This window comes from Corticium candelabrum, chromosome 8, assembly GCF_963422355.1.
Source record: "Corticium candelabrum chromosome 8, ooCorCand1.1, whole genome shotgun sequence".
NCBI classification, from domain to species: domain Eukaryota; kingdom Metazoa; phylum Porifera; class Homoscleromorpha; order Homosclerophorida; family Plakinidae; genus Corticium; species Corticium candelabrum.
The window spans coordinates 5028854-5041353 of record NC_085092.1 but is presented as its reverse complement, the minus strand read 5'-3'; the positions used below and the strand labels follow the sequence as shown (position 1 = coordinate 5041353).

At 39.4% G+C, this 12500-nt stretch overlaps 1 protein-coding gene, 2 long non-coding RNA genes and 1 pseudogene across 4 annotated transcripts in view; 2 read left to right on the top strand and 2 right to left on the bottom strand.

The window, feature by feature from the left end:
* Window positions 1-4991, top strand: part of LOC134183285 (palmitoyl-protein thioesterase 1-like) — a 6147-nt gene extending 1156 nt beyond the window's left edge. Inside the window, exons 5-11 of one of the 2 annotated variants that reach the window (XM_062650779.1) lie at window positions 2882-2952; window positions 3019-3103; window positions 3807-3821; window positions 3919-4009; window positions 4077-4175; window positions 4545-4616; window positions 4683-4991. In XM_062650779.1, coding sequence (XP_062506763.1) covers window positions 2882-2952; window positions 3019-3103; window positions 3807-3821; window positions 3919-4009; window positions 4077-4175; window positions 4545-4616; window positions 4683-4805 — 556 coding nt within the window. In that variant the 3' untranslated portion in view covers window positions 4806-4991. The remainder of the gene's footprint in view (window positions 1-2881; window positions 2953-3018; window positions 3104-3806; window positions 3822-3918; window positions 4010-4076; window positions 4176-4544; window positions 4617-4682) is intronic. The other variant, XM_062650780.1, reaches the window with a different exon arrangement.
* A 1323-nt stretch (window positions 4992-6314) lies between these two features.
* LOC134183668 (uncharacterized) lies at window positions 6315-7027 on the bottom strand. Its single transcript, XR_009970531.1, has 3 exons — window positions 6926-7027; window positions 6777-6859; window positions 6315-6727 (listed from the first exon to the last, which is right to left on the bottom strand). It is a non-coding gene; the product is annotated as an uncharacterized LOC134183668 (long non-coding RNA).
* Window positions 7028-8101: 1074 nt separating this feature from the next.
* On the bottom strand, window positions 8102-8530 carry LOC134183047 (uncharacterized). Its single transcript, XR_009970434.1, has 3 exons — window positions 8414-8530; window positions 8269-8344; window positions 8102-8197 (listed from the first exon to the last, which is right to left on the bottom strand). It is a non-coding gene; the product is annotated as an uncharacterized LOC134183047 (long non-coding RNA).
* Window positions 8531-9051: 521 nt separating this feature from the next.
* LOC134182906 (palmitoyl-protein thioesterase 1-like) overlaps window positions 9052-12500 on the top strand; it is a 6032-nt pseudogene continuing 2583 nt past the window's right edge.

The following is a 12500-nucleotide window of genomic DNA, read 5'->3' as shown; positions in this document are numbered from 1 at the left end:
AGATGTGAACTTTGAAAATCTTCAATATCCCCTGCTGTTTTTTGGACTTTCGCGATGATCTCAGTATCGTTAGAAACCGCTAGGTCTGGGATTTCTGTTTATCAAATTATCTAAGCCTTTCCTATAAACAAAATGGAAGGATAATACTTTTGCATATCAAAGACAAGCGGGTGGAGCAATGGTTATTATCCAATTATCTTGTAAGACGAGGGATCAGCAACTGGAACCATTTAAGATAATTGGTGTAACATGGTCCAACTGGAGCAGCTCTTAGTGTTTGTGCTCTAATGAGCACACCTGGTGTGACCTCTAACTTCATTGCTCACTTCCGAGTTCACACTTACGGGGAATCGACAGTAGTGTAGCAACATGCTGGTTAAGTTAATATCAATCACTTCCACCAATTAACAACTTTAGGTGTCAACATTTGAGTAAGACCCCATTCCATACTTGACGTTTAGTCAAATGTTGACACCTAAAGTTGTTAATTGGTGGAAGTGATTGATATTAACTTAACCATCATGTTGCTACACTACTGTCTATTCCCCGTAAGTGAGTAATGAAGTAGAGGTCACACCAGGTGTGCTCATTAGAGCACAAACACTAAGAGCTGCTGCAGTTGGACCATGACACCAATTATCTTAATTAAATTGTTCCAGTTGCTGATCTGTTGGTCTTACAAGATAATTGGATAATAGCCATTGCTCCACCCGCTTGTCTTTGATATGCAAAAGTATTATCCTTTCATGGATGTATGGATGTATGGATGTTTGGATGTATGGATACATTTATGCATCCATATATCCATACATCTATACGTCCATACATCCAGAATTCTAAAACCTTTTTCTCTGAAAAAAGAAATAGATGTAGGGATTGTATAAAAAGTACAGAAACAAGATCTATAGATAATATGAACCAAAGCTAGACATCATTAGTGAATTCTTCCAACCCCACATTCCCTACATTTTACATTTTGGGAGTTGGAAGGATTCACTAATGATGTCTGGCTTTGGTTCATATTATCTATAGATGTTGTTTCTGCTACTTTTTATACAATCCCTACATCTATTTCTTTTTCCAGAGAAAAAGTTTTTACAATTCTACTTTGGTAAGTTTTTAGGAGCGCAAAGGCACACAACATATACCTAGGGTGTACATGTCTTCATAAGGGTCTGTGCATCTTTTCTAGGTATGTCTAAGATTTAGTGCGTTTTCATTAGCGTTGATTAAACCTGTTTATACATGTATGTAACAGCTTTCGTTAGACATGATTCAGAGGTAGTTTACTCAAGCTCAAGCTAAGTCTACGGGGTAGATACGGAACCATGGTATCCTAGCGCACATTGCACGAATATAGATCCTAGTTTTAGTGCCTTTGCATTGTTCTTTCTTCTGTGCGTGTATAATTGAATATGCAACAGCAATTGGAATAGAACTTGGCCTAGTAGTCAAAAGCCAAGATTATCACATACAAGATATGCATTGCAAATAATGGGTTCCCGTATAAATTGCTCTGTGTACGTATGTGTCAATTTTGCTCCTGTGTACAACGCAGATCGCAAACAATTTCAGACTAGACCGGACAATGGCAAACATGATTGAATTACATAGTTTTGGTGGTAGACTCTTTCATAGACTCTTTGGGCACAGTTGATTGGCGCTTCGTCCATTCTCTCTGGTTGCCATGGACAAGCATTGCAAATACTGCTCTGTGATTGGCCTGAACTGTGCAACAGTGTTGATGGCGGTCAAAGGATCAAATCTGCTTGAAAGAACACAATTTTTTAAACATTCCTTTTAGTTTCTTTAATCAACAAAAGAATAGAGTTCGGGTAATTCTAAAGCGCTTTCTAAAGTTTCACAGCCGTACCTAGCGTACAAAAAGAGATATCTGTGGAGAAGAACAAAAATCAGAATAAAATTGGCGCATGGGCCTCCAAGGCTAGCGACTGTTTTCTATGTTGTTAGATGATTAGTGACCAAAACAAAAATGGGATATAGTACACGACGTGCAAACATTTCATTTCGATGATTTTGAGAAATTTTAGTCTTTAGTTACTATGTTTTCTAAGCATGCAAAAAGATGACCACACCCCCACAACGCTCCAAAGCCTGGGCAATCCTACATACAGGGTACTACCGTACCCTGTGATACATCCGCTCTACCAGAAACAGTACATGATCAACAACACTGCATGGCTAATGAACAACACAACACAATGCAACAATTACATGTATTGTGTATAATGAACACAACACAACAATTACTGTGGAATGAACAACACAACTGGCTAATGACCAAATCAGCCATTCTATGACATTGTAGACATTCAGTCCAAATATACCACATGAAGGTATTCTCGATGGACAGTGGAGAGCTGGCTACAAATATCAGTTGGAATACGAAGGCTACTTGGCTACTTGGCTGCCTTGTGTGTGTGTGTGTGTGTGTGTGTGTGTGTGTGTGTGTGTGTGTGTGTGTGCATGTGTGTGCACACGCATTTGCGTGTGTGTGTGTGTATGCATGTGTGTGTGTGTGTTTGTGTGTCTGTCAATGTGTGTGTGTGTGTGCATGTTTGTGTGTGTTTATGTATCTGTTCAGCTGCCCTTGCACTCTCAACTCGACACTCAACTCAATTCCGTTCCGCATTCCATTCCGTGTTTCTTGTTTTACATGTTGCCATTTCTACAGACGCAACTCTAGCAAACAGTCACGTGGAAAGCACCAATTAGCACTAATTAAAGGACTAAGAGGGGGAAATCTTGGAGCCTTGGACATAGTAAGGGTGGGGGCTTACTTGAGCACTGGGTAATAATCAAGCGAGTACGATATGATATATTCCATCTGTTATAATAGAATCACATTGTTGTATGTTAGGAGGGCTGTTGCACAGCGTTGTCCGACCCCGCCGATGTTCAATCTGGTTTCGGTGGGCGGCCAGCATCAAGGTGGAAGGGATTGTGTGGCGATTGTGTTGCTCCGTTTGCTAGTGTGTTTGATTTCTGTTGTTGCAGGAGTTTTTGGATTTCCTCGTTGCCCGGGAAGTGAGGCTCTGTGTGAAATGGTCCGTAAACTGCTTAATTATGGAGTCTACGAGAGGTAGGTGTGGAATCGGTTTTGAAACGTCGTCTGTTGTCTTTGTCTGTGTGTCTGTCAAATCCATAGTTTGTATACTAGAATTAGGATACACTGACAGTCTGTTGTATCTGTCTGTCTGTCTGTTTGTCTGTCTATTTGTCTGTCTGTCCATTTGTCTGTCTGTCTGTCTGTTTGTCAGTCTGTCTGTCTGTCTGTTAATTTGTCTGTCTGTCTGTTTGTCTATCAGTCTGTCTGTCTATATGTCTGTCTGTCTATATGTCTGTCTGTCTATATTTGTTTGTTTGTTTGTTTGTTTGTCTGTCTGTCTATTTGTCTGTCTGTCAGTTTGTCAGTCTGTCTGTCTGTCTATTAATCTGTCAGTTTATTTGTTTGTCTGTGTTTGTTTGTTTGTCTGTCCTTTTGTCTGTCTGTCTGTCTGTTTGTTTGCCAGTCTGTCTGACTATTTGTCTGTCTGTCTGTCTATATTTGTTTGTCTGTTTGTTTGTTTGTCTGTCTATTTGTCTGTCTGTTGTTTGTCTGTGTGTTTGTCTGCGTGTTTGTTGTCTGTTTGTCTGTCTATTTCTGTCTGTCTGTCTGTCCATCTTTCTGTATGTTTGTCTACTCACTTCTACTGCATTGTCCACATGTCACACCGAATCCAAATTACACACTTAAGTCTATTGAATGTATTACATACTAACCCACTTGTTCTATTTTCTTGCAGGTATGTACAAGACAAGTAAGTCTACATCTGCTCTTACGTCTTACATTGATATTAACTAATTCCCAACATTTACACAATCAATTTTTTACTTGCTAACGAGTACCTGTCATAGTCTTGTGCAAGCTGAATATTGGCAAGATCCTCTGAACGAAACTGAGTACAGAAAATATAGTGTCTTCCTTGCAGACATCAATCAAGAAAATGTATTGTACTGTAGCAGTCGTTGTTGTACTGGTATTGCCTCACTTGGTTTCTTGTCTTATGTTTTAGGTAAAAAATGCGACTTACAAGGAGAATCTGATGAAGTTGAAGAACTTTGTGATGGTGAAGTTCCTGCAGGACACGATGGTTCAACCGAAGGAAAGTGAGGTGAGTTGATGGTCACTAGTGATTCAGTAGACATACAGTCTTACCTTCACATCCATAATTTCTGGTTGAGTTGAGTGTGTGTGTGTGTGTGTGTGTGTGTGTGTGTGTGTGTGTGTGTGTGTGCGTGTGTGTGTGTGTGTGTGTGTGCACGCGTGCACGTGTCAATGTGTGTGTGTGTGCGTGCGTGCACGTGTCAATGTGTGTGTGCGTGTGTGTGTGTGTGTGTGTGTGTGTGTGTGTGTGTGTGTGTGTGTCAATGTGGTGTGTGTGTGTGTGTGTGTGTCAATGTGTGTGTGTGTGTGTGTGTGTGTGCGTGTGTGTGCGCGCGCGCGTGTGTGATTGCTTCCAGTAATTTGTCCTTCATTGCAGTGGTTCGGATTCTATAAACCTGGACAGGACAAAGAAACATTTACCCTACAGGAAAGTCCACTCTACATGGAGGCAAGACTATCCACATTCTCACCCACCTTTTACTCTTAATTAACGCATCATTTAATACTCTTACAGGACTGGCTCGGATTGAAAGAAATGGATGCCGCCGGGAAGCTCCACTTCCTTACCTCTGACACAGACCATCTTCAATTCAACGACACTTTCTTCAACAACGAGCTGCTGCCGTTTCTCAAGTAGATTCCACGCTGACCGTTTTGTCTTACTTGATGTGCTAGAGCTGCAAACGTATTAATTAAACAGATATGTTTAGTATGCATAGAAGGTTATGGTTAGTTGATAGTGGCTGTTGGCAATCAACTTATACTTGATGGATGGAGTTTAGTGTTTTTGTTTGTATGGAGAATTGGAAGTAGGCAGGATGGACTGTACTGTACGTGTACTTCCTGGATGCAGCATGCTACATAGGGATGGTATAGCCTCGTCCCCAGTCTCTCTCGCGCTAGTCTTGTCCGGTGCCCGTATACATTGATCCTATCACTTTGGTTGGCCCTAACACGCACACGAAATAATCTATTCTCGTTTGAACAAAGAACAATGGACTACTCAGCTAACATAAATTAATTAACTAATATAAATTAATTAAATAATATAAATTAATTAACTAATATAAATTAATTAACTAATATAAATTAATTAACTAATATTAATTAATTAACTAATATTAATTAATTAACTAATATTAATTAATTAACTAATATTAATTAATTAACTAATATTAATTAATTAACTAATATAAATTAATTAACTAATATAAATTAATTAACTAATATTAATTAATTAACTAATATTAATTAATTAACTAATATTAATTAATTAACTAATATTAATTAATTAACTAATATTAATTAATTAACTAATATAAATTAATTAACTTATATAAATTAATTAACTAATATAAATTAATTAACTAATATAAATTAATTAACTATTATAAATTAATTAACTAATATAAATTAATTAACTATTATAAATTAATTAACTAATATAAATTAATTAACTAATATAAATTAAGTAACTAATATAAATTAATTAATTAACAAATATAAATTAATTAACTAATATAGTTATATACCACCTAAAACCAAATTTGAATTGCCAAACTCAAATTACAAACAACTAACTTAAAATCTAATATCAGAACAGTCGCGGATACAGGAATTTGAAAAAGAGGTTTCTAATACCCCATTCACACGAGCTTTCCTAACCGGGTCAGCGCTGAATGAAATCGTCGTGTGAATGAGGTATTAGAGTCAAGGAGTGGGCTAGCCGCGTCCCAACACTCACGTGAGCTTGGGAGTGTCCGGTTCCCGTATAACACTCTCAACCTATACGGGAGACTAGACACTGCAAAGCTCACGTGAGTCTGGGACATAGTTGTACGGTACCCGTAGGCGCCTCGCGTTCGTGAGTAACACGTCCAACGGAGTTTCCAGAACGTCTACTGAAACGCCGAGTCGTAGCTATACAATACGTATTTGTTGAAACCCTAGCTGTCATGCAAGTAAACATGCAAACTTCCTAGTAGTTTAGATTACGTACATAGGTCTGGTATAGGTAGTCGTCGTTTTGCGATCGTGATCAAGACAATTGAAATGTACAGTCTAGGTATACACTCAGTTCCGTTCTAACGACAGTGCTATGGTATTTACTGACATACAAATTGATATCAGCAAACATTGACTATCAACAGTGTTAGATGCAGCAAAGTGTAGTAAAGGATTGATTGTACTGTAGTATGAGACGTGTGAATAGTTGACTTTAGGTGGCATTCAACTCCTGAAGGTGTTTCTTGGTTGTCGAGTACACACAGTCCCTAGCTACAATACAAAAGAATGGGGCGAGGAAATTCATGAAGCGTTTTCGCTGCCGTTTGGTCTCTTGCACGAATCGTTCTTAGACTCATATGTAGTCGAACACGGAAGTACACGTGTCCGGTAAAAGAAGAATGACATAATCTCTATAACTTTTCATTAGTGAAATTAGTGGAGTACCCTCAATGTCTCCACATTACCATCACATTGTGCACAACACCACCAGAAATGGTTGATGATGGAACGCTTCCATTCTCTCAGACTTCCCATTCCTTTCTTCTTTGATGCCTAAATGTGGTGTTATAACCAAAATGACTATAGCAATGAAAACAGTTACCTCTGTCAAGGTTTTGGCCAATTTCTTAGCCTTATGCCAGACATCCAACGAATGAAATATGTTCTTGTACTCTAGGTCCCGAGCTACAAGGAAAAAACAGCTTACACATAGTTAGACTAAATTGTGACTGCAGACAGTCAAATACTGACACATAATCACAGCAATAGATGTCGATGCATCGGTGACAAGTTCAACTATGTTGACTGTACCCTTCAGAGCTGCAAGAGCACGTTGAAGCCCCAGCTTTTCCATCCTTACTGACTTCAGGTCCACTTCTCTCTTATCTACATGCACCCTGTACTTCAATGATACAGTTTGTTTCATCGCCCATGACTAAGTACAGACAGTACTGCGCTGAGAATCATGGGGAATCATTTCGTCCATCTCCACTAACAACTAGAGGTTTATCACCGATTGCTGACAAAATTTTTCCTTTCTGTTCATTCCAATAGCTCTCAATTGTTGGACATAGATAATGTCTTTGTACTTGATAGAAAGTGGTTGTTTTGATGTGTTGCAGATTGAACGATGTACAGAAAAGAGCAATTTTGCTGAAGTTGTTGCCAGACAAAAGAATTGAAGATGCCATCAAGACATTGTTAACAAAAAAAGGATACCATTTCTGTGGTAGCATCTCTTGGAAATGCTCCATTTGCTACTGTGGCCTTGGAGACATTTCCACTGGATGTTCAGTGTACACCCTACATTATTTTTTTTATAGGAAATCGATGCCTGGCAATTTGGTTGTCTGCAGGTTTTGCCCAGAGGCTGGATTATACAGTCAACATCACACACAACACGTTCATTCACAGCTTCTTCAGGACTATTTTCTAGCCTGCTTGCTGTCATAAACGATTGCTTTATAGATTCAGAATTGTTGCCTATGATATTAGAGGTTGGATAATAAATTATACAATACAATGAGATACACTGTGTGAAAGTAGACTCTACATTCCTCTGCATCCAATTCAGTGTTAAATGTTTCTTACCATCTCTACTGCCTGTCACAATCTCTGGGGCTTCTTTGAAAGCAACATCTGCCATGAATGGATCATCTAGAAAGCTTGCATCTAGTTCGTCAATCATTGAGTTATCCTCATATTCTGATTCTCACTATGGAGATACACGTGAAAGACATTTTACTACAATGTACGCAGCTCAGGCTTGCGATTTCTTACCTATCAGGTTCATATTCCTCATCAGCTGAGTCTGAGTCAACGAGAAAGGACAACAGCAATTCGTGTCTAGATGATAAAACATTTCCTAAGGAAAATGCATGTAAAGTGAGCCTTGGAACATACTGTTCTGAGCTCAAACACGTTTCTCTTTGATCACCCACTTCAGTAGAATCACTTTCAGACTCCAGGGAGCTTAGTTGGGTATCCTCTGTTTCCTCAAAGTGTATTTCTGTTGACTCTTGGCTATGGAAAATTGTAGATGTTATATATAGAAATCTGCAAATACAAAGCATCATACAACTATGACCAGTCACCTGGTAAAGAAGTCTTTCTGTCTGATTGTTTGTGCAGAACCCAAACTCTGTCTGTGTCTGACTGGGGTAGAGGTAACTGAGGACAAGCAGCAAATCTTGATTAGCTACTACTAAAAGTAGTTAATTTTACTACAGTACATGATACCAAATGTCTGTTGCATGAACATGCTGGAAGTGCCATCTCCTCTCAAGTCTGGAGTTGTCCTTGAGTCTTCCAATGAGTTGTCACTTGCAATTCGATCTGCAGAGTCGCTTCGATCTTCTACTTCTACACATAAAATTTCACGATGGACTACACTAGAGAACTAGAAAATGTCGTTACTAACTTGCAACTTCGAAAATTGACAAAAGATGCAGGACAACGTTGTTCATAGTCCGAAGAGACAGAGAACCTTCTAGCGAAGTCAGCTGTTCATACGTTGTTTGTCGCACACGAACACTAACAAAAGGATCCGAAGGCGAGCGGCATCGGCGTCCAGACCTGTTTCGTCGTCCACCGGGAATCACGGAAGAAGCCGTACTGTCGATGTCACGTGATGTTACACGTGACGGCTAGAAAACCTCTTCGGCGTTACCCTATAAAACCGTTGCCCGTCTGATAAGTACGAGTAAGTTGTGCATAGGTTTTTCATCTATTGAACCAAGCTGCACGCTAGGCAGACTGCGAACTAGGGTAGCTAAGTTGGAGTCGCGATGGAAAATGTTACATACGCGTCCGATAGAATTTATCATTTAGTCAGTTAAAAGCATACGTAAGCATGTTTCGTTCTGGAAATGCGTCAAATGTCTCAATTTGATTGTTGGTATCCAACAGTCAAAGGTGTATGCGGGGCGCAGTTTACTAGCGCATGTGACCGAAATGTTCCTTTATGGTAGGTCCCTTCCTGAAACGTGGTCGTGGGGAGAAATTTGAGACTTGTGTGTACACACCTAGATCTAGACCAAAAGCTCGATGGAGAGCCATACAGGACCATGCCCATTTCTGTTGTGCGACCCGGATTAGAAGCCTCGCTACGCTCGGCAATCAATGCCTCGAAATGACAAACCTGAGCAATAGGTTTCTTCTCCAAACCCCACTTCTTGTAGAAACACAGCGAGGAAGGCAAACATTTGGAGTCTCATTCACTAGCGTGCGCTACCTAACTGGCCTCAAATTTCACATTTATTGCGCATGCCTGTCTGTGTAATATAAAATAAAATTTTAGATTTCAAATCAGTTGCACATCTGGGAGCTCAAAAAACTACGTCAAAACGCGCCTACCCGTACGGGACATTGATATAGACTTCAATGGCTTAGGCCCAAGTGGGCGTGGCCAACAAACTCTGTCGTTTGCTTTGCGCAGGAGACTGGTGCTGCAATTCGTGGGGCCTCGGAGCAATTGAGAAGACAATCACAGACGCGATACCGGGTATTTAAGTTAGGTGATTGATGTAGAGTCCCGGATGTGTTATAGACCTGTATCCGTTGTCAGACATTATTTGTTGTAAATAGGATATTTTTAATGGTTTCTTCAAGAACGCAAACGAACAGGTAATAATACGGCTATTTAAATGTCGACAGGAAATGCTTGTGTGTATGCGCGCATGCGCGCGTTTGTGTAATTAATTAGCCAGGAGAGCAGTATATGCAATATATTTGAAATCGAGTAGAAACATTACTAATTTGCACAACAAAATACCACACTCCTACTGAGGCTACTCTTCTATCTGTGTATCTCTACAGATCGATATCGTTTGTGCTCAACTCAAAGCAGATCCCAAATTGGCAAACGGATACAACGCAATGGGCTTCAGTCAAGGCAGACAGTTTTGGTAACTTAAACTCTATTTGTTCTTCAAGTTTGTTTTTATTGTCTGTATACATAACCGTCTTCCAGTGTACCATACTCGCTTGAGTATCACCCCACCCCAATGGTTGGCCAGAGTCAAACGTCAAGTATGGGATGGGGTCTTACTCAAATGTTGACACCTAAAGTTGTTAATTGGTGGAAGTGATTGATATTAACTTAACAGCATGTTGCTACACTAGTCGAGCTTCAAACCACCACCACTACCTAAAATATAGAAACCTAATCTTCTATATGTATCTGAGGTATCAAAACCTTCACCACGTGGTCGACAGGAATGCACAAGTTAAAGAATGTCAGCATTTCTACGGACGCAAACCTAGCAAACAGTCACATGGAAAACACCAATTTAGCACTAATTAAAGGACTAACGGGTTAGAAAATCTTAGAGCCTTTGACAAAGTAGGGTTGGGGGCTTACTTGAGCACTTGTGTAATAATCAAGCGAGTATGGTACCGTAAACCGGAAATTTTGGTCTCGCTAATATTTGGCAAAATGGTGCCGTCTACAAGGTCTATTTTAAATTACTGAACATTAATTTTGGTGATATGCTCGTACCTCTGGTGTGTACTCGTTGTAGTTCACACTGGAACGTGACATGTCAGAAGATCTGGAGCTCTGCAACTAAATGCAACTACGCCTTGGTTGGCTCATTCTACTTCCCGCTTCCGATTCATTGGTCCACACATTGAGAGCGTTGGAAGTGAAGGATGTTGTATTGTTTGAAAGTACTTGTGCAGCGCCATTTTTCAACAATGGATGTATGCATGCGCAACAAAACATTCAAAAAAATTTGACAAAATTTAATTTTGACGATTCACTCGCTAATCACTAAATGAAAATGGTCGCCAAAATTTTCCTGTCTAGGGTATTCTATCTGTTGTAATAGAATCACGTTTTGCATGTTAGGAGAGCTGTTGCACAGCGTTGCCCTACACCACCGATGTTCAATTTGGTTTCGGTGGGTGGACAACATCAAGGTGGAAGGGATTGTGTTGCTCCTTTTGCTATTGTGTTTGATTTCTGTCATCTCAGGAGTCTTTGGATTTCCTCGTTGCTCGGGAAGCGAGGCTCTGTGTGAAATGGTCCGCAAACTGCTTAAATATGGAGTCTACGAGAGGTAGGTGTGGAATGGTGTTTTTGAAATGTCGTCTGTTGTCTTTGCCTGTCTGTCTGTCAAATATCCATATTTTGTATATTAAAATTAGTATACACTGACAGTCTGTTGTATATCTGTCTGTCTGTCTGTCTGTCAGTCTGTCAAATTTTCATATATTTTTATACATCAAAGCTAATACAGGTGAAACTAAAGTAACAGCTAATGAACAACAAGTGTCACAACTACAATTACAATTACACAAATAACAATTAGCATTAAAAAGCTCCCCTACGGAGCCTACAAACCGAAATTTAGTTTACTGAATTGAAAGTTGAACAACATCTAAACTCTGGTCAGTATTCTGTCTGTCTGTCTGTCTGTCTGTTTGTCTGTCTGTCAATACATATATTTGCATATTGCAACTGCTAGTACAGGCTGAATATTGTCCAGCGACTTAAGAAAGCAATTAATGAACTACCAATTGTTTGTAATACGAGTCTAAATCTGATTTACTAGTTCTAGCAGTGTGTCTGTCTGTTTGCCAAATATATTTGCGTATCAAGACTAAAACCTTAGAATACGCTTTCTGTCTGTCTGTTTGTCTGTATCTCTGTCTGCTTATTGTCTGTCTGTCTGTCAGTTTGTCTGTCTATTTGTTTATTTGTTCGTCTGTCTGTTGTCTGTCTGTTTGTTTGTCTGTCTATTTGTCTGTTTGTCTGTATGTCTGTCTATTTGTTTATTTGTCTGTCTGTCTATCTATTGTCTGTCTGTTTGTTTGTCTGTCTGTTTGTTTGTCTGTCTATTTGTTTATTTGTTCGTCTGTCTGTTGTCTGTCTGTTTGTTTGTCTGTCTATTTGTCTGTTTGTCTGTATGTCTGTCTATTTGTTTATTTGTCTGTCTGTCTATCTATTGTCTGTCTGTTTGTTTGTCTGTCTGTTTGTTTGTCTGTCTATTTGTTTATTTGTCTGTCTGTTTGTCTGTTTGTCTGTCTATTTGTCTGTCTGTCTGTCTGTCTGTCTGTCTGTCTGTCTGTCTATTTGTTTATTTGTCTGTCTGTCTATCTATTGTCTGTCTGTTTGTTTGTCTGTCTATTTGTCTGTTGTCTGTCTGTCTGTCTGTCTGTCTGTCTGTCTGTCTGTCTATTTGTTTATTTGTCTGTCTGTCTGTTTGTTTGTTTGTCTGTCTGTTTGTCTGTCTGTCTGTCTATCTATTGTCTGTCTGTCTGTCTGTCTGTCTGTCTGTCTGTCTGTCTGTTTGTCTGTCTGTTTGTCTGTCTGTCAATACAT